At 43.7% G+C, this 20,247-nt stretch overlaps 1 protein-coding gene across 1 annotated transcript in view; it reads left to right on the top strand.

The window, feature by feature from the left end:
- Window positions 1–20,247, top strand: part of LOC134491050 (alpha-2-macroglobulin-like protein 1) — a 53,625-nt gene that overhangs the window by 28,261 nt on the left and 5,117 nt on the right. The window contains exons 17-32 of the mRNA XM_063294536.1: window positions 362–532; window positions 3,132–3,237; window positions 5,093–5,225; window positions 11,006–11,231; window positions 11,605–11,731; window positions 12,197–12,318; window positions 12,593–12,644; window positions 13,074–13,157; window positions 13,636–13,812; window positions 14,125–14,206; window positions 14,545–14,701; window positions 14,846–14,920; window positions 15,297–15,459; window positions 15,966–16,105; window positions 16,841–17,056; window positions 18,083–18,204. Of these exons, the coding sequence (XP_063150606.1) occupies window positions 362–532; window positions 3,132–3,237; window positions 5,093–5,225; window positions 11,006–11,231; window positions 11,605–11,731; window positions 12,197–12,318; window positions 12,593–12,644; window positions 13,074–13,157; window positions 13,636–13,812; window positions 14,125–14,206; window positions 14,545–14,701; window positions 14,846–14,920; window positions 15,297–15,459; window positions 15,966–16,105; window positions 16,841–17,056; window positions 18,083–18,204 (2,153 nt within the window). The remainder of the gene's footprint in view (window positions 1–361; window positions 533–3,131; window positions 3,238–5,092; window positions 5,226–11,005; window positions 11,232–11,604; window positions 11,732–12,196; window positions 12,319–12,592; window positions 12,645–13,073; window positions 13,158–13,635; window positions 13,813–14,124; window positions 14,207–14,544; window positions 14,702–14,845; window positions 14,921–15,296; window positions 15,460–15,965; window positions 16,106–16,840; window positions 17,057–18,082; window positions 18,205–20,247) is intronic.

Here is a 20,247-nt window from a genome sequence, read left to right as displayed (position 1 = left end):
CTTCCTCCTTTCTGAAGGCCAGCTGCGTTACTGTAGTCCATCACAAGATCTTAGTTTCTAAAATGAAGACATACATTCCAAAGTTGCTGAATCATGTGGCTGGAACAGCTAACTGCATTTTTCCTAAATTCTAGCAGGTTCTTGATCAGATATCTAGGGATTCTTCAACATGGAAGCAGATATATGGGTGGGTGGTCCTGCTCTGAAGCTTTGATGTGACGGCCATTTAATTCTGAATCATCTGCTGATGTTACCAAGGGTCAGGCTTCTATGCATATTGTGGTTATGTTTCAAGAACACTGCTAACAGTGGCAATTTTGTTCTGATTTGCTTAGCCTGTGCCAATGCTCTCTGCTTTCAGGTGTATTTATCTCCTTACCCTTACCTTGAAGCCATGACTGCAAGAGGATTTCACTATCATTTGGAAGATTTTGAGCCCTATCCTTGTCTTCCTTCAGAGAGTAAAAGACAAAAACGGTATTTGGTAGCTCCCTGGTTTCAAAGTCAGGCTGACGTTTATAGTCTGTTCAAGGTGAGTGGCATCTGCACTGAAAACATTTCCCCCAAAACCTGTGCTGTTTTGGCATTGATTGGAGTTCCATGGGTAGGACACATTAATGATTCTTAATTGTAAAGTAAATCACAATATCATATTTAAAAAGAAGAGGAAACAGTGGAAAAATTAGGTTTGGGGTCTATGAAAAGGCAATTCAGTATTTAGAAAAAAGCTTTCTCTGTTCATCAGCATAAACCATATAATGGAAACTTCCAAGAAGTGGGCACCGACAGCTCTATGAAATTCCTCCAATCTCATCTTTGGACTCTTCTCCATGGCTCAGTTAATGCTCTCTACTCACCTGTGAACCAGCAGAAAAGTCAACTGGCATAGATTTGGCTGTCCCCATTGCCAATCACAATTGCTCTGTCCTGGCTTACAGCTGGAGGACAGTGTCTTCATTTGTCTGGCAGGGAAAGCTGTGTTCCTTGAAGCCATTAGTAGACAGCTAGGACCACTGAATGGAGCAGAGCTTAATACAGCAAAAAAGCATGCACAGAAAAAGAATATTATCTAACATAGCATTAATGAGGATGTTAGAGAAATATAGGTTATTGATCTTACACACTTAGCCCACCCAAGCATAAAGAATTATACACTTAGACAAAGTAGGTTCAGCAGTAAGTAAAAAGAGTCTTACTGATTTATTTGGTCCAGTTACATCCATTCAGAAGAAGAAAAAATGATGATTCTTGTTCTTTCCTTTCCCTAAACTGAATTGACCCTCAGCCCTCATTGCTGCTGAAGGCTGCATGGAGAAAGGGGGAACCTCCTGACTCTAGGGCCAAGCATGGCCCTCAGAGATGGAAGGATCAGCTAAAGCATGCTTCCTCCTCTGATGATAGAAGGAGGTAGAACTGAGGAATGTGGGAGGGACAACAAACAGCTTCCTCGAGAAGCACATAGAGAATTTGCATCCTAGAGCGAACTGATCCACATTCTAATGAGGCATGCTGATTTGCTGGGACCTCCAACATTCCTCACCTCAACATCAGCAGCCAGCAGGAAACCTTCCACCAAGTATAAAACTGCTGCTATCAGCGATGGTTTGGACCTGTGGGTTTAGAAATCTGTCAGAACCTGCCTTCCCATCATCTCTCACCTCTCCCAGCCTGGGAATCAGGATGAGAGGTGTCACATGTCAGGCCTTCAATCCCTTTATCTGTTAATACATAGGATTGAAAATCTGAAGCCTACTCTATTTGCCCATCTCCTCCCTGCCTGGAGACCAGCTGTTGGGCTGGGAGAGATGGAAGAAGAGGGTGAGCTGTTTCAGAGAACGGACAGGTGTGCATGAAGGGCTTGCACAGTGCAGCAGCAGAGGTCCTTCTGGCTTCACAGCACAGCCCTCCCCACTCCCCCAAACACAGCACCTGGCCCCTGGGCAATTTGTCATTTAGCACTCTCTCACCTGAGTTCAAAAGCAACCTGAACAAAACTGATGGGCTCAAAGAGGGGAAATTGTATGAACCAGCTACTTCACAGCCCATATTGCTGTCAGGTTATTAACTTATGTGGTGAAGTTGAGGGGGGGGGATAGTTTGCACCAGCCTAAAGGGGCTAAAAAGGTAAAAAGCACTAAGCTGATCCTAGGGGCCATCTGACTGGGACACCAAAAGAATGATCAATGAAGTGTATCGAATGGTACTCCTGGTAAAACTGGCACAGTTTGTTGCCTGTTTAAAGGGGAAAATGCTATTGTAACACCAGAAGCTGCTTCTAATTTGTGCTATGGGCAAAATGAAAACAACATCGTGGGGAGGTTGCCAAGCATGTCTGTGCTGCGATTAGGTACAAGTGGGGAAAGGCTTTGTGTGCCTCAAAAATAAATTGTAGCAATGGAGTGTTAATTCAGAAATCATTCAAATATGGTAGCTCTAAAATGAGAAAAGGAAAGCAAAAAAACAGCATACCATAAATGGTTCTGCAAATGGAGCTTCATATAATTTATTGTGTAAGTTTTCCCAAATGTTGGCTTACCTGTGGTGAGCCTCTAATAACTCAAAGTGGAAAGAGTTTGCATGTTGTAGTTTATCTGCATCTTTACAATGAAGTAATCTGAAATCACCTCTTGCAATGGTGCAGGTAGGCCTGGACCAAGGTTTCTCAGCCTAGGGGTCTCCAGAAAAGTCCTTCTGATGGCTACCAGTGATCGAGGCAGTAGCAAACATATTTTATCCTTTGCTACCACAAAATGTTGTTTATTCCCAAATACCTTTAGGTGCAGAAAAACATAGTCATAATTTCTTTTCTTTTTATAAATTCAATTTGCCAAATACCATTTTTATCTACTTGTTTACACAAATGCTGAAACAGCTGTACAGCACTGGATGGGATGGAAGGAAAAGAGTACACAGTGCTAGTTATGTACTTTACAGATGGATTAATACCGATAGCCTTCTAACAACCATGTAGAAGGACTTGAGAAGGTAACTGTATGGAGTGGAGTTGAAAGCATTTTGTGTTGATTCCCTGCCAGATATGCAAATGTTTTTGCTTCCAAAAATGTTACCTTCTATTGTATCTCATTTTCAAACTGCCCTTCATTTTGCTGTTTTTTCCTTAATGTCTACAGGAGCTGGGTATGAAACTTTTCACCAACACCAGAGTTAAGAAGCCAGTGTCCTGTGAGCTGCACCCTCTTGACAAAATCTTTTACGATGAAGGACCCATTCTATACTGTGAGAACCACAGCCATCATTTGGCAGTTTTTCTGCTGAAGTGTTTTTAAGGATAGCACAGTGGAAAGAGAGTAAAGGGAGATGACCAGTCCTAGCCACCCCTGCACCAATAGCTAAAAATAGACAATGCTGCTAAAGAACTGTAGGTGATCTAGCTGAAGCATCAGTTCTCTAGACTGAGAGTAAGCAATATTTGGGGGACAGTGCCAGCCCTTGAATTTTGAAAGCATATGGTGGACACACTCACAAAATGGCTGCCATGGGTGGTAAAGACAGATTGCCTATTCCAGAAGTGGCTGCCATGATGACCTTGCTTAGTACAAAGCCTCCATTCATCAGAAAGCAAACAAGTGAGATTCCTCCTTGCCACTTTCAAAGCCACCCAATGTGTTTTTTATTAGCACTGTGTAGCTCTTCAGATTTAAACACAAAAAGCTGCTTTGGAACACATGACAGCCTAAATGTGGCATCTGCTTGTAACACCAAAACAGCCAATGTTTTTGTGGCAGCTCAGTCTCAGGAAAAGACACAGCTGCTTTAAGGAGTTATAGACAGGCATCATGTCATACCCCTGCATGCTCCAAAGCGTTTACCTTTGAATCTGAGGTGCGGGATAGGTTTAATCTTTACTATCCCAGGTTATTTTTGTCATTCTTCTGGGCAGGCAAGGAGTCTTTAACCCTGGATTGCAGCTACCTATCATGTTTCTGTCCTGTGAATGACTGTGGGGCCCATTTGGGATCCAGAAGCATCTTTGTAAACAAAATCACTGCTGCTCTAGCATTTGGTTTTACACTTCAGGCTGATTGGTGGACTCCAAAGGAGGCACCCATGAGTACATTATCAAACCCTGCTCTAGATGTACAATTTCTAACTTATTGCATCACTGGTCAAATCAGTTTTCAAGAATGTGGGGTGGGGATCACTCCTCAACAATGTACTTGTTATCTCATAAAGGCCTATTGCCCTGACTTTATGTGTCAAAGCACCGGTGCATGGATTAAAAAAAAAAGCCCAGTGGAAAAGTAATTAGCTCAGGAGAAATAAAATAGTAATAAAAAAATCTGTCAGATTTTAAGATGGAACTCCTTTGTGTGTAAGCAAATGTTATAAACACTGTGATACTGGGACTTTAATAGTAACTGCAGCACAAAATGGAGCCAAACCTGGGAAAACGCAAGAAAGGAATTTTGATGCGGCATTACGTTTTTGAAAAAGTATATATAAGTAGTAAAAATGAAGGGCTGTTTTGACAAAGTGTAATTGCTACCCTGATATATAGCCTGAGCCAGTGTGGTGTAGTGGTGAAGGTGCTGTCCTGGAAACAAGGAGACTGCAAATTCTAGGCCTCCCTTAGACAAGAAAGCCGGCTGGGTGACTTTGGGCCAGTCGCTCTCTCTCTAGCCCTACCCACCTTACAGGGTTGTTGTTGCAGGGAAAATAGGAGGCAGGAGTATTAAGTATGTTCACCACCTTGAGTTATATGTAAAAAAGATGGGATAGCTAATAATTATAATAATAATAATATTTTAAAAAAATATTCCCACCACATGTGTAACCAGGCCCATTAACAATCTAGTTGGTTATGAGGCTTGCTCCCTGAGAAAAGAGAGAGTCCTGGTTTAGGTAGCTGGGCAGGTACATGAAGAAGCCCTCCTTCGCTGTGATGCAGGCACACCTAGGGCAGCTTCGGATAGTTTCAGTCCATTATGCAAAAAAAGAAACAGCTCCAGGCAGTTAAAAGTTTACCCAGTTTACCTCTAGGAAAGCATTAGGTTTGTGGTTGACAGATTGTCATTGTCTCTCCTCCCCCACTCCCAAAAGTTAAACACTTACATTTTGCATCTACTTACAGCTAGTGAACCTGTAGATGATTCAGTAACCAACAGAATGCCACAAGCTCTTGATTCGGTCTCCAAGAAGGAAGAGGAAGCCAAACCTAGAACATCCTTTCCAGACACCTGGATTTGGGATCTGATCCCTGTCAAGTAGGTGAAAGTCTACTGGGGCAAGAACTAAAATGTCATTTCAGAGGATGAAGCCTTCTGCTTTAGCTCTTACTGGCTGCGGTGAAAGAAATCAGGCATTCCTCCATATCCTGCAGAGGGCCAAATGCTTTCAAAAATATTGCTGTCTGGACACTGGTATCTGGATGCTTATATTTACTCAATGTATATTTTGCAATGCACAGTATACAACCATCAGATTTTGTTGTTTATTCGTTTAGTCGCTTCCGACTCTTCGTGACTTCATGGACCAGCCCACGCCAGAGCTTCGTGTCGGTCGTCAACACCCCCAGCTCCCCCAGGGACGAGTCCGTCACCTCTAGAATATCATCCATCCACCTTGCCCTTGGTCGGCCCCTCTTCCTTTTGCCCTCCACTCTCCCTAGCATCAGCATCTTCTCCAGGGTGTCCTGTCTTCTCATTATGTGGCCAAAGTATTTCAGTTTTGCCTTGAATATCATTCCCGCAAGTGAGCAGTCTGGCTTTATTTCCTGGAGGATGGACTGGTTTGATCTTCTTGCAGTCCAAGGCACTCTCAGAATTTTCCTCCAACACCACAGTTCCAAAGCATCGATCTTCCTTCTCTCAGCCTTCCTTATGGTCCAGCTCTCGCAGCCATATGTTACTACAGGGAACACCATTGCTTTAACAATGCGGACCTTTGTTGTCAGTGTGATGTCTCTGCTCTTAACTATTTTATCGAGATTTGTCATTGCTCTTCTCCCAAGGATTAAGCGTCTTCTGATTTCCTGACTGCAGTCAGCATCTGCAGTAATCTTCACACCTGGAATACAAAGTCTTTCACTGCTTCTACATTTTCTCCCTCTATTTGCCAGTTATCAATCAAGCTGGTTGCCATAATCTTGGGTTTTTTGAGGTTTAGCTGCAAGCCAGCTTTTGCACTTTCTTCTTTCACCTTCATCATAAGGCTCCTCAGTTCCTCTTCGCTTTCAGCCATCAAAGTGGTATCATCTGCATATCTGAGATTGTTAATGTTTCTTCCAGTGATTTTGACTCCAGCCTTGGATTCCTCAAGCCCAGCATGTTGCATGATGTGTTCTGCGTACAAGTTGAATAGGTAGGGTGAGTATACAGCCCTGCCATACTCCTTTCCCAATCTTAAACCAGTCCGTTGTTCCATGGTCTGTTCTTACCGTTGCTACTTGGTCGTTATACAGATTCTTCAGGAGGCAGACAAGATGACTTGGTATCCCCATACCACTAAGAACTTGCCACAATTTGTTATGGTCCACACAGTCAAAGGCTTTAGAATAGTCAATAAAACAGAAATAGATGTTTTTCTGAAACTCCCTGGCTTTTTCCATGATCCAGCGGATATTGGCAATTTGGTCCCTAGTTCCTCTGCCTTTTCTAAACCCAGCTTGTACATCTGGCAATTCTCGCTCCATGAATTGCTGAAGTCTACCATGCAGGATCTTGAGCATTACCTTACTGGCATGTGAAATGAGTGCCACTGTTCGATAGTTTGAACATTCTTTAGTGTTTCCCTTTTTGGGTATGGGGATATAAGTTGATTTTTTCCAGTCTGATGGCCATTCTTGTGTTTTCCAAATTTGCTGGCATATATCATGCATTACCTTGACAGCATCATCTTGCAAGATTTTGAACAGTTCAGCTGGGATGCCGTCGTCTCCTGCTGCCTTGTTATTAGCAATGCTTCTTAAGGCCCACTCAACCTCACTCTTCAGGATGTCTGGCTCTAGCTCACTGACCACACCGTCAAAGCTATCCCTGATATTGTTATCCTTCCTATACAGGTCTTCTGTATATTCTTGCCACCTTTTCTTGATCTCTTCTTCTTCGGTTAGGTCCTTGCCATCTTTGTTTTTGATCATGCACATTTTTGCCTGGGCTACTTCTAGTGTCTCAGCAGACAGCCATTTTGCCTTCTTGGTTTTCTCTTTCTTTGGGATGTATTTTGTTGCCGCCTCCTGAACAATGCTGCCAACTTCTGTCCAGAGTTCTTCCAGGATCCTATCTACTAAGCCCAGTCCCTTAAATCTATTCTTCACCTCCACTGCATATTCCTTAGGAATATTAGTGAGCTCATATCTAGCTGATCTGTGGGTCTTCCCTAATCTCCTTAGTCGGATCCTAAATTGTGCAAGAAGAAGTTCGTGATCGGAACTACAGTCAGCTCCAGGCCTTGTTTTTACCGACTGTACAGATGTCCGCCACCTTTGGTTGCAAAGGATGTAGTCAATCTGATTTCAGTGTTGTCCATCTGGTGAAGTCCATGTATAAAGCCGTCTCTTAGGTTGTTGGAAGAGAGTGTTTGTTATGCAGAGTGAATTGTCTTGGCAAAATTCTATCAGCCTATGTCCTGCTTCATTTTGTTCTCCCAGGCCATGCTTACCTGTAATTCGAGGTGTCATTTGACTGCCCACCTTAGCATTCCAGTCTCCTGGAACATCTCTTTTAGGCGTGTTGTCCAGTAGGTGCTGCAGATCCTCATAGAACTGCTCTACTTCAGCTTCTTCAGCATTTGTGGTTGGGGCGTATATTTGGATCACTGTGATGTTAGATGGCTTGCCCTGAATTCGAATTGAGATCCTTCTGTCATTTTTTGGGTTGTATCCAAGCACTGCTTTAGCCACTTGACTATTAATTATGAAGGCTACTCCATTTCTTCTGTGGTCCTCTTGTCCACAGTAGTAGATCTGGTGGTCGTTCGATGTGAAGTGGCCCATTCCAGTCCATTTGAGTTCACTGATGCCCAAAATGTCTATCTTTAATCTTGACATCTCACCAATAACCACATCCAATTTGCCCTGGCTCATAGATCTTACATTCCAGGTTCCAATGGCGTGTTGATCCTTAGAACATCGGATTCGCCGTTCACCACCAGCACCGTCGGCCGCTAGCCGTCCTTTCGGCTTTGAGCTAGCTGCGTCATCAAGTCTGGGGCTAGTTGAGCTCATCCTCTGTTCCTCCCCAGTAGCATTTTGACCATCTTCCGACCTGGGGGTCTCATCTTCTGATGGTATAGCGACATATCTCTAGTTGTACTGATCCATTTAGTTTTCATGGCAAGAATACTGGGATGGGTTGCCATTACCTTCCCCAGGGATCGCATTTAGTCTGACCTCTCTGTCATGACCTTCCCGTCTTGGGTGGCCCTTCATGGTTTAGCTCATGGCATCATTGAGGTGCTCAAGCTCCAGCACCACAACAAGGTAACGATCCTTTGCTGAAGACAACCATCAGATACTTGTCAACAAATCTTTAATTTCTCTTTAGAGGCTGTTTGTCTGATCAGAAATTAATTTTTACATATTTAGCATTTTTTTTAGATAATGAACAACCAGGTCGTCTATCCTGAGCTCTCCAAGAAATAATCAGTCCTAGTAAATCCATTAAAACAGGAACAATACCTAACCCAAATAGTACTAGGGATAGTATAAGGGATACATTGTTACTGTTTTGGCTTCATTCCTGCTGGAAGTGTATAAGGCAGCTTTTTAAAATATTCTCTTTACCTCTTTTAAAGAAGCATATGTAACTGTAATCTTGAAGCCAGGTGAAGTCCCTACCCTACCAAGCAGTCATCCAATTTCTTTCTTAAAAGCAGATGCAAAATATTGACATCTCCATTAGCACATAGACTGCAATTTTTTTTTCGTATCAGTCCTTTTTGACTCCTGGCGAATGCCTGGACTAGTCCCTGCAGTTTTCTAGGCAAGATTTTTCTGCCTCCTTCCTAGTGCTGAGAATGAATGGCCCAAGGTCACCCAGCTGGCTTCATGCCTCAGGCAGAACTAGAACTCATGGTCTCCCAGTTTCCCTTTGATTATTTGCGCATGTGCTTTTATAAAACATCTGGCAGTATTGGATTATTATTAAATATTTTAACTGTACACTCAGAAATTTCTCAATTAATGGAAAAGGTTTTTGCCATAGTATAGTAGAACTATTTGAAACAAGTTATCCAAAAATACAGATGTCCTTAGTTTTTTTTCAGCTAGATACTTATTGGTATCCTACCAGTTTCCCCAGGATTACTGCAAATGTGTTTTTGTCTCCATCTATTAAGATATCCTAAGGAACCATAAACCATCAATTTATCTCCTCTTACTTGCATTACTTATTTACTTTATTTGGTATTGGAACTGCCTTATTCAACAAAGTGATGGTATTTCAGATATAATGGCATAAACTTCATCCTGATGGCATATGAGACTTTATTTACATAATTATGCATCTTCTATACTGAAATGTAATTTATACTGCCTTAATAGTTCCAAAAGTTATTGTTAATCCTTTAACTGGAATAAATACAATCTCCTTCCCATAGGTTCAAATGCCTCTGTAGAAATGTGTAATTGGCAAGAAATAAAGTCCCATTTAATTGTTTTACAAATATTTTAATATTTGGGAATAATTATTCCAAGGAAGCTTTCCTCAGTTCTGATAATAAATTTATTAGATTTTTTTTAATCACAGATGAAAGTTGATCTAAAAAGATAGTTTAAAATTCCACAGAGCTTATGGGGAAAGATAAATTGTAATTTAAATGACTATTGCTTTAGGAGTGATATATGATATCCTATGGTAATACTTCTAGCTTAATTTAAAAAGATTCATGAGATGAAGAACTTTTTAATGCAAGGACCAACCCCAGTTTTTTCTTTACTAGCTATAGTTACTATATGAAGATGGGAAGGGGATTTCCCTGATTGTCATAGTTGTCAATAATCTGACCTGAATTTCCCTATGAAATGTGGGTGATCATGTAAAAAAATCCATCATAGTCATAATTATAGCATTTATTTATGATTTTGATTTCTTCAGCTGCCCACTTGTGCAAGATTCTGGGTGGCTTACAAGGGTTAAAACTAGCCATGTAAGCAATTTAAAACAAAACAGAAATGGCCATGCTGGGGGATAAAACCACAGCAACAAACAACACCTCTGTCAGGCTCACTGGTGGGTTCACAGAAGATCCTAGGCCCAGAGACTGTGGAAGGAGCCAAAGTTTCAAGGTTCTTTCATTATGAGAACCCTATAACTTTTCATCATAGTTGGGCTTCGCTCCACCTTTTGCCCTAGTCCTGTTGTAATTCCTTTGTTAAAGACTGCCAGACTTAGAGCAGGGGTTTTCAGATTTTCTCAAGGGGCAAGACCTGTTAGTTTAAAAAAAATGCAAGAACTCCTGATCCAGAGGCAAAGCCAGGGCAAAAAAAAATTGGAGTTTCAAAAAAAAGTGGGACTTATCATTGTATAGAATTGTATGTATTTATTGTGAATAGCAAGTATGATAATTGTTTAATGTTAGAAAGATAGCGTCATTCCAGATTTATTGTTTTGGATTGTAGAGCTATGGTTACTTTACATTTATGAAATGGCACTATTTCAATGCACCAAAAACACAGATGAAAATGTTCTTTCATTGGGTCAGAGCTTAATAATCTATTTAAAATTACCTTTTATTGGATCAAAGCTTAAAGATCTATTTAAAAATGAGGAAGAATGATACCCTCTCTATGGTATAATAACTGTGTGTGGGTTTTTTTCTTTCTTTTTTGTGCCTATTAACAATAATAATATAAGCAATCATTTTATATTTTATCTAAAGTGTTTTTTAAAAATTAGGGATGGTGTAAATCATGCTCTTTGCATGGTCCCTCTGACCAACTGCTCTTATATTCTGATTCTGTTGGCCAACCGCTGGTTTTGCCAGCATCACCTCTGTTCTGCCTTGATCTGGTCACTGAAGCATCAACTCTCTTCCTGTTCTGCAGCGAGGAAGGGAAAGCAGTTCACTCGGTCACTGTTCCAGACACAATCACGGAGTGGAACGCAAATGCATTCTGTTTGGCAGACGTAGGCTTTGGACTCTCCCAGTTAACCTCGATCAGGGTTTTCCAGCCCTTCTTTATTGATATGACGATGCCATATTCTGTGATCCGTGGAGAGACTTTCCAGATAAAGGGCACCGTCTTTAACTTCCTCGAGAACTGTATCCAGGTGAGAGCCCCTTTAGGACAGGTCAGAAATCTTGCAAAAATAAGGAGGAGGAAATTCACAATGTGCTTCAGACAAGTTAGAGATGGGGACCAAGACTGCAAACAGAAGCCACGTATTCCTTCCTGTGCCTCGCAGAGGATACATTCCTAGTGGTCCGTCTTTCTTCCCCACAAACTACGGGCAGAAGAACTGCCTGAGGTACTTTCGGAGGTTTGCTAGGCAGAATTCTCCGGAGGGTTCCTGGCAGTTTGAGCTGACGAGAAGTACTCTCCTGATCCAAACGTGGTCCTGAAGTTCTGTTTCTAATGTTGGCCTTTGCCTAAGCCCAGCTGCCTGGCCCATCTCGTGTCTCTTCCTTCGTGTTACCATCCAGGTGAGAACGACCCTGCTAGAGTCTGAGGAGGTGGAGGTGAAGCCATGTCTGGACTGCCAGTACACCACCTGCCTGTGTGCTGAGGAGGCCAAGGTCTTCTCCTGGAATGTGACGGCTACGCAGCTGGGTAAGGCTGAGGCTGAGGCAGAGGGATAAGGGAGTGGGGAGGTCTGTATGTTGAGTCTCCCAAGAGCATCCCATTAGTTTTCCAGATGCCTGTCAATCAAGTAGCATTGGAGCTTTGGAGGGCAGGTGGGGAGATGGGTTTTCTTTCCAACCAAGATATTGTCACTTTGAAAGATCTGTTAATGCTGAAGGGGGAGCAGGATTGAGGACAGATTCATGGACGTAGCCCACATCTCTAACCATTCAAGAATCATGCAGCCCCTCTGCGCTCATATCTGCACCCAGCTCCATCTGTGGAAAAGTACAGAGGTGACCTTGGCATCGCATCTGCAGAATCCTTGAATGGGGGGAAGGTTTGTGGAACGGGTTTTGGGCCAAAAGGAAAGAGCAGCCGTTTTTCTTCACACCAAGCTGATGGTGGAAACTCCGGAACTAGCTGCTGTCTGTCACTTTTGCCTTCTTGTAGGGCGCGTGAACATCTCAGTGAGCAGTGAGGCTGAGGAAACCCAGGAGTTGTGTGGCAACAAGATCTCTGTCACTCCTGCGCGTGGCCGGTCAGACACGGTGATAAAATCATTACTTGTGAAGGTCAGCGAAGACATCAGTCCAACTCCAGTTCAAGCACTAACCAAACTTCCAGAAGCCTGGAAATAGCTCTGTAGAGGGGCTGATGCTGGATTGTTTCTTTCGGTGTCAGTAGCTTCCAAACTTTGCAGAGCCTTTGTGTTTCCAGGGCTTAAGCCCAGGTGGATGGCTGCTTTTCTTTGGCCAAAGAAAGCGGGCCCAGTCAAAGGCTCGGCATTGAGAAAGTCCTCCAGAAACACACTGCCAAAGAACCCATAACTCCTTTTTTCTCCCACAGCCAGAAGGTGTCCTTAAAGAAGAGGCCCAGAACGCATTCCTGTGCTCTTCAGGTATGGGATGGCTGTGCCTCTTGCTCAGCATAACTGCCCTTGTGATGGGTCCCCAGAGAACGTAGATCAGCATGCTTCTCTGGTGGTCTCTTCTGTGGGAAGCAGCTCTGCTATAAGAAGGCAACGCAGTGATGTGTCCACCTGCTACAGGACAGATGGAAGGAGGGGCAGGTGAAAAGGCCGAGTGTGCTCTTCAGCTAGGAGGTTCCTGCTTCAGTCTTCTTGCAGGGCAGCCTTAGGCGCTGCTGATCACGCTCAGGTCCCCATTGGAAAAATGGGATGATTGTGTCCTGCACGACCACTTGTTTGGTAGATGAGGAATGTTCTGGGCACTTGCACAAATGTTGTATGCAATGAAAGGTACCCCAACTGGATTGTTTCGTAGCTATCCTAATTCTAGATTTTTATTCACACATATACCCTCTCCAGGAGAACCAGCTTCTGAGGAAGTTTTCCTAACAACGCCAGAAGCAGTTGTGCAGGATTCTGGGCGGGCCATCGTAACTGCCATCGGTGAGGAACGATGTCTCCTTTGGCAGAGAGAGAACAGACATCATGGTGGCAGGCTTAGTGCTTGACCTCCACGTGATTTGTTGAACATTTGAAAGGAGGGCTATTGAGGCAGGAATGCTGCAAATGCATTGTGTATAGAAGTTGGCCGGTCTCAGCCATCGGCCAAAGACCTGCTTGAAAAGCATCCCTCGTCATGCTTCTGCAGTGGGGTGACCCACTAAGGAAAAGCACCTCAGCGGCTGCTCCCTGGTGCCGTTTACTTGTTTGTTTATTTGTATTTCGAATTTCTGTCGCTGCTCATCTCCCCCAAAGGGGGACTCTTCATATTGTGCCCATGCCTGCCTGGCCATTGATCTTTGACTGGGTTTGCAAGAACTGTCCTGGATGTTGTGTTCCACATCCTAGGAGGAAGAGGAAGGCTTTCTGGATTTGGAGGAAGGTCTTCCATATTTCCCCCCTCTATTTTGTTAACATTCAGGAGATATCATGGGAGCTGCACTAGAAAATATAGACGAGCTGCTTCAGATGCCTTTTGGCTGTGGTGAGCAGAACATGGTCAAGTTTGTTCCCAACATCGTTGTACTCCAGTACTTGGAAAAAACCAATCTGGTGACTCCGGAGATAAAGAATAAGGCAATAGAGCACATGAAGAGTGGTGAGTCGGCCCTTTTTCTACCACTCTCTTATTTGGAAGGTCTTCTGAGGGAGGCAAGGCTTTGCAAGACCCAGGTGGCATCCAGGCGCTGGACTAAGGTGGGACCTTGCCTGCCTTCCCATGACCATCCTTCCTTATGCCAGCCATCCTTAGTCATTTTTTAGTGAACTTTAAATGCTTTCTGCCTCTTTATAACTCAGAAGTAATTTTTATGTCTGAACATGGCGCTTGTTGGGTTAAATTGAAGAGCGCCACCAGAGTCATGTAGGATCGGGACAGAACGGAGAGCCCTCTTTCCCCCTCATTCTGCAGGGTACCAACGGCAGCTGCTTTATAAACATGACGATGGCTCCTACAGTGCCTTTGGAAAGCATGATGAGGAGGGGAACACTTGGTAAGGGACTTGAGCGGAACAGCCACTTTTCTCAGAACGTTCCCTCCCCTTAATTCAGCTAAAAGGAGAGGGAGAGGTAGTTGCTAGCAGGGCTTCCCCTTTTATGCCTCGCTCAATCTGAAGTAGAGAGATGTCTGCCCCATCGACCCTAGAACATCATCAGGAGGACGCTTGCTGGGCCTGCCTGTTCAGCCATCTAGGAGCTCTCTGGCTATTTCCCATAACCCTCAGCTGACCGGATGGCAGCTGCAAGATCATGAGCAAGTGTCTGTGGAGAAGCTGAAGGTGCTTCTCCTTCTGTGTTTTCTTCTTCTCTTCGTTTCTTTGCTGCTGCTCAGGCTGACCGCGTTTGTGGCCAAGGCTTTTGGGCAGGCAAAGCCCACCATCTACGTGGATGACAAGCACATTCAGGATGCCGTGCAATGGTTGGGGAAGCACCAACTTCCCAGCGGCTGCTTTCAAAGTGTGGGGAGGCTCTTCAACAATGCCCTGAAGGTAGGAACGGCATGATCTTGGACAGTAGCGTAACAGACACCCAGCTGGCAAAGGGGACTAGATAGAGTCATGAGAATCAAGGTATCAATGTGAGGAAAAGGGCCCTTGTGACTTTCCTCCCTGGCTTCTTCTCTTTGTCCACAGGGTGGCGTGGATGATGACCTCTCTCTGACAGCTTATGTCACTGCCTCTTTGCTGGAGCTGCACCTAGAGAAGAACGTAAGTCCTCCCTTCAGGGGCTTTAACTTTCATGCATTGCTCTGGGACATCCCCGGGGGCCTTCCTGAGACTTTCTGGACGGTCCCAGTGCAGCTTCTGCCCCCAGAAGTCACTAATCCAGGTTTTTCAGGCAGGCAACCAGCCTGTGATTTCGAAGCCAGCAATTGTAAGAGAGAGGGGTTGCAAGAAACCATTTATGAACTTTTTGGGGGGTGCAGAAGAGCAGGCAACTCAGGGATGGGGTAAGAAGGACCCAAGTCCTGACTAGACAAGTTTTCTGCCCAATCACAGTAGCTCCAGGTAGATCACAGAGGATAGGATATCCTTACAGGTTGTACTCCTGCGTGAAACCTTACTGGGTATTTTGGGATTATAGGGGAGCATGGTAGATGATGCCTTAGTCTGCCTGAAGAGAAACCTGAGCTCTATGAACAGTACTTACTCCAAGGCTTTGCTGGCTTACGTCTTCACGTTGTCTGGGGACATAGAAATCCGGCAACAGCTCCTCAGAGACTTAGAGGACGAAGTTCTCAAAACAGGTAGGAGGGACGGTTCTATGTATTCCTTCCCAAGCTTTGCTTGTGAAACTACCTTTCTGTGAATCTGATGAATTCTGTCCTGGATTTATCCTTAAGCAGACATGATACTTTCCTTCTGAGATCTGTCAGGAATTCCCATTTTGCTGATAGAATTATATGATAAGCATGGGCTTATCATATGGTAATGCAAGTCTATTGGAGGTTTAATGCAGGTTCTTTCCTCTGCCTGATGTGGTTCACTGGCTCTGAGCGTGAAAGACAAATGTATGTGAACATAGAGATAATATGTCTGAATGAAGTTACATTCTTGAATGATGCCGGATAGCGTTACCTGGTAAGGCAAAAAACCAATCAAAGAATAAAACAATTGGGAGGACCAACAGTTTCTGCTCCAAGAAATACTTTGGAAGAATGTTACAGGAGTCAAACCCGCAGTAGTGGTTTGTTTCTCCATGCAACTCCAGTCTTTATTTTGCTTTTTGTAGAAGAGAATTTATTTTTTCCAGATATTGAGACAATGGCCTACGTGCTCTTGGCTCGCCTTTCCATGACGGAAGTATCCACAGAAGATATCCACTATGCCTCTCAGATGATGGGCAACCTTAATAAAGAACGGAATCCCTACGGAGGCTTTAGTTCCACCCAGGTAACACTGATTCTCCTAGGTTCCGTTTGCAGAGATGATTCCAGAAAAACAAGTTGGGGGAGCAAAAGGGTTTGCAGAGGACTTCATCTGAATTGTAGAGAATCTGAACACAGTGAATCTAAAAATTGAGGAAGCTGGACATATTTGAAAAGAAAATCTGCTACACTTGGAGCTGTTCTGCTCATGGGATTTGAGGTGCACTCTCACTGAGGTGCACAGTGTGGTATTTAGGCAATATCAAAAATGTCAGCAATTTATAATTTGTCATAGGATATTCCAGGACTGAAACCCCGTGGCAGAATTAGGAAATGGGGGATAAAAGTGTTTCTGTTGTTGATTAATAACAGCAGCAACTTAACCTGGCTTAATGAGTAAGAGGAGTAGTCTGTAGGGTACAACAACTCCCCAGAAACTGGGACCTCATAGCTATAGACCATGCTTTGTAAATGAATAAAAACACAAGAGGAGAAGCAGAGTGTGTGTATAAGCCAGTGTTTCCCAGAGGTTGTTTCCATAACAGCAAACCATAGCTTGCATCATCTTATCCTCATTCACAGTTTGGTCATGCTAGCTAAAAAAAGAAGTTGGAGTTCACAACATTGAGAGAGCTACCTATTTGCCCAGTCAGAATCTGTTGTGTTCAATGACAGAATCCTTGGTCTTGAAAGAAGTTTGCCCTGTAATTCCAAAGATACATCGTCTTCGTATCCAACAAAACTGTTTCCTTGCCACCAGGATACTGTGATTGGCCTGCAGAGTTTAGCCAGGTATGCAGCCTTGACATTCGTTGAGATAGAAAATCTAAAGTTGGTGGTAAAATCCAGCAAAGGCTTCCAACACGAATTCCATGTCAACAAGAAGAACCGGCTGGTGCTGCAGCAGGCCTCCCTTCCGGAGATCCCTGGTCAGTACAAGGTGGAGCTATCAGGGCATGGCTGTGTTTATGTGCAGGTGAGTCTGGGAATGGCTTTAGCCTTTGCTCTATTGGGAGCAGCAATAGAGGTCCAGTAAGTGACCATCTTTAGAGACAGTCCTGGGGTAAAGGAGGTTGGGTGTGATATTTGAGATTCTGTGGAGTCCTAAGAAAACAAATAACGATTGCATGGGTGGTCTTGTCCTACAACAGGAAATGTCCTCAGCTAATACCTACTGAAATGTACTGGCTGTAGCCATTTTTTAAAATAACTGCAACCCTTCTTGTGCTAAAGCACATCTTGTCTTTGGTGTGACCAAAAAACACAACCTTAAATAAATGAAGTGTAACTTGTTCAATAGCCACTAAGATGAAGCAGAGTTCTAGTATTGCTGTTGAATGAATACAGTGAACTGTGAACTGATTATCTCCCATTCATTCATTCATTCATTCATTCATTCATTCATTCATTCACATATAAACTCAATAATGTGCCATGGTGCTAGAAAGATAAAGATTTCCTTGAATTAAGCTTAACTCTTGGTGACTACCTGGATACATACGTGTTGGTTTCATGGCAAGAACACAGAGGTGGTTTGCTGTTGCCTTCTTTTGGATGCTTTTTTGATTTCCCAGCCTGATCTGGGGTCTGGGATCATTAAGAAATCCTGGGAAATCCTGGGATTTCTTAATGAGCAATTGAAAATTGGGGTGGAATTGAAGGAGGGAGACTGGAGTAAGAATAATCCTGCAAGACAGCATGAGTGGCTAGCTGGACCACTCTACCTCGTAACATGTTGTTTCAGGTACCATTTGTAGCTCAGTGATAGATTTGATGCATTTCAGTACTTTGGTACCAGAAGATGGCATCAGCTCTGCTTGCCTGTTCTGTATGCTGTAGTTTTATGGAACTTGGAAGAGTTTGTCTCAAGGAATTTAATCAAATGACGGGGGAGGATTAATTAGTTTGGGCAACATAGCATGCCTTGGTGATTTCCAGTTCTGGAATAGCCATAGTTTCTGGGCAGCAGCTTAGAACTCAATAGCGTGCTTTTCTTCCTTAGACTATTCTTCGATATAACAGGATGCCTCCGGAGTCTGATGCTTTTGCTTTGAGAGTGGAGACATCGCCAGACAAATGCACCCAGAGTTCCAGGAAATATTTTGAGATCCGACTTGAAGTGAGGTATTGTACTTTCCATAAACCACCAGTTCCTGGTGACTCGCAGTAGAAGCAACTATATTTGAGCTAATAGGCCTGGTGAAATAATGGCCACAAGGATACTGTGGCGCTGTTTTTCACAATATGAGCCTCTGAGGACTAGAGTTCAACTCATTAGATGCAGGATCCTCAGTTGCAGTGACAGACATTGGTTGTGGCTGAATCAGAAGCTCACATTTTGCCAGCATTTGTTTCATCGCTTTGTGCTTTCCTTGGTTCTTTCTACTTTCTCCAACGGCTTTTTCCCACACCCCAGCGGCATGATTTCCTCCATCCTTGAGATGGGAAGAAAGCACACTGCTTTGAAGAGATACTAGCTCTCCCCACAGTGGCGTTGTTGCTGCACCTCCAAGATGAGGCCAGCAAAGTTGGGGTGAGGTTGTGACTCTCAGAGGCTGCTGTAGGGGAATCTTGGAGCTTCTGTGCTTGCTGGAGAGGAAGACAACCCAACCACTTTATCTCCTCTGCAGCAAGCCTCTGCACCTGCTGCAGAGGAGGAAAAAATCAAACAGTGAGGGTTACTGATCGGAATAGCAACCTTGTGGAATACCCTCCAGCTGGTTGCTCTTCCTTCCTGAAAGAAAAAAAAAAGATGGCCACAGAGATCCAGCTCTCTCCAGCAGCCGAAGCAGAAACGGCCTTGGAGGACAGAGCCCCGTGGCCATGTGGGAGGGGCAGTCCTGCGGTGGGCCTTGTAGGTTGCTCATAGCCCCAGGCACTTTCTCTTTTCTTAAATTTGTATTCATTAAATGTTTTACATAAAGTAAAAGAAAAATCTGAAGAAAAAGAGAACAAGAAACAAAGAAAAATGTGCAAGAAAGAAAAGAAATTAAACTTATGAATTATAGTGACTTCCGACCTTCTCTACACCAGTTGTTTCCAATCTTATTATCTTCCCTCCCTCTCAGCCATTATACAAAACACTTCAACCCCTCACTTAATCAGCATTTGTTATAATCCTCAAAGCCATAAATCGTATTTTTTCTTCTTTCAGCATAAAGTCCATATAAGGTTTCCAGTCTTTCATCAGAAAGGTCTTTATTGTTTTTGCTCGAATCAAACAAGTCATCTCGTAAAACTCTGACATTCTCATAATCCATCCCTCCACTGTGGGAGTTTCATTATTCTTCCACCCTTGAGCTTACAATGATCTTGCTGCAGTTACCACATACAAAATCAACCTGCCACGAATCTTTTCTAAGTCATTATCCACGAGTCCCAATAGAAGTCGTTGTGGTTTCTTCGCAATGTAGCCCTCAGGCTCTTTCTCCATGTGAATCAGAATCTTCTCATAAGAGGTTGTATTGCCTTTCCTGATGGAAAACACTGCTTCGATCCATATCCAGCCTGCTTCAGCAGCAGGTTGGTACCAAGATGGAGGCTCCATTGTGAGGACGTGTCCTCGCTAGACAGTTAGCAGGCTGTCTTCTTGCCATCGCAAGGAGGCCTGAGAGTCTGCAGTGGAAGAGCATGGAAGAGAACTTGGAGCTCTCCACACGTCCCGCTCAGGGGCTCATTTGGAAACTACTTCTGTCGGTCCTCCCTGCCTGGGCATATAGAAAGATGAGTGTTCTACCTCCGATCAGGTATTCCTTATAAAGAAAATATTCCTGTAGCCTTGCGTGCCCATATGGCAGTTCTGATTCTGAGGAGGAAAAAGAGAGCAGCTGCCAACCTTTTAGGAGATAAAAACTCAGCCTTTCTTCTCTGGGCATAATTCCTGTATGCCAGGCTTGGGCAACCTGATCATCCACACATTGCTGAATTACAGCTCCCATCTTTCCTCATTTTTGGACTGCTGACTGAAACTTCTGAGATGTGTGCTCTTATAACATCTTGAACCAACAAACTTCCACCACACTTTTTTGCATATTAATTAACCTTAGCTGACAATGAATTTGGTTATAAAGGTTTTGTTGCAAGCAGCAGCTTCTCCCATACTTAACAAATATAGGGACACCTAAATTTCTGTAGGAGGAATTGCCACAAGGCACAGGGATATATGAG

This window comes from Candoia aspera, chromosome 2, assembly GCF_035149785.1.
Source record: "Candoia aspera isolate rCanAsp1 chromosome 2, rCanAsp1.hap2, whole genome shotgun sequence".
Classification (NCBI taxonomy): domain Eukaryota; kingdom Metazoa; phylum Chordata; class Lepidosauria; order Squamata; family Boidae; genus Candoia; species Candoia aspera.
The sequence above is the reverse complement of the archived record's forward strand: the minus strand, read 5'-3'. Positions and strand labels throughout refer to the sequence as shown.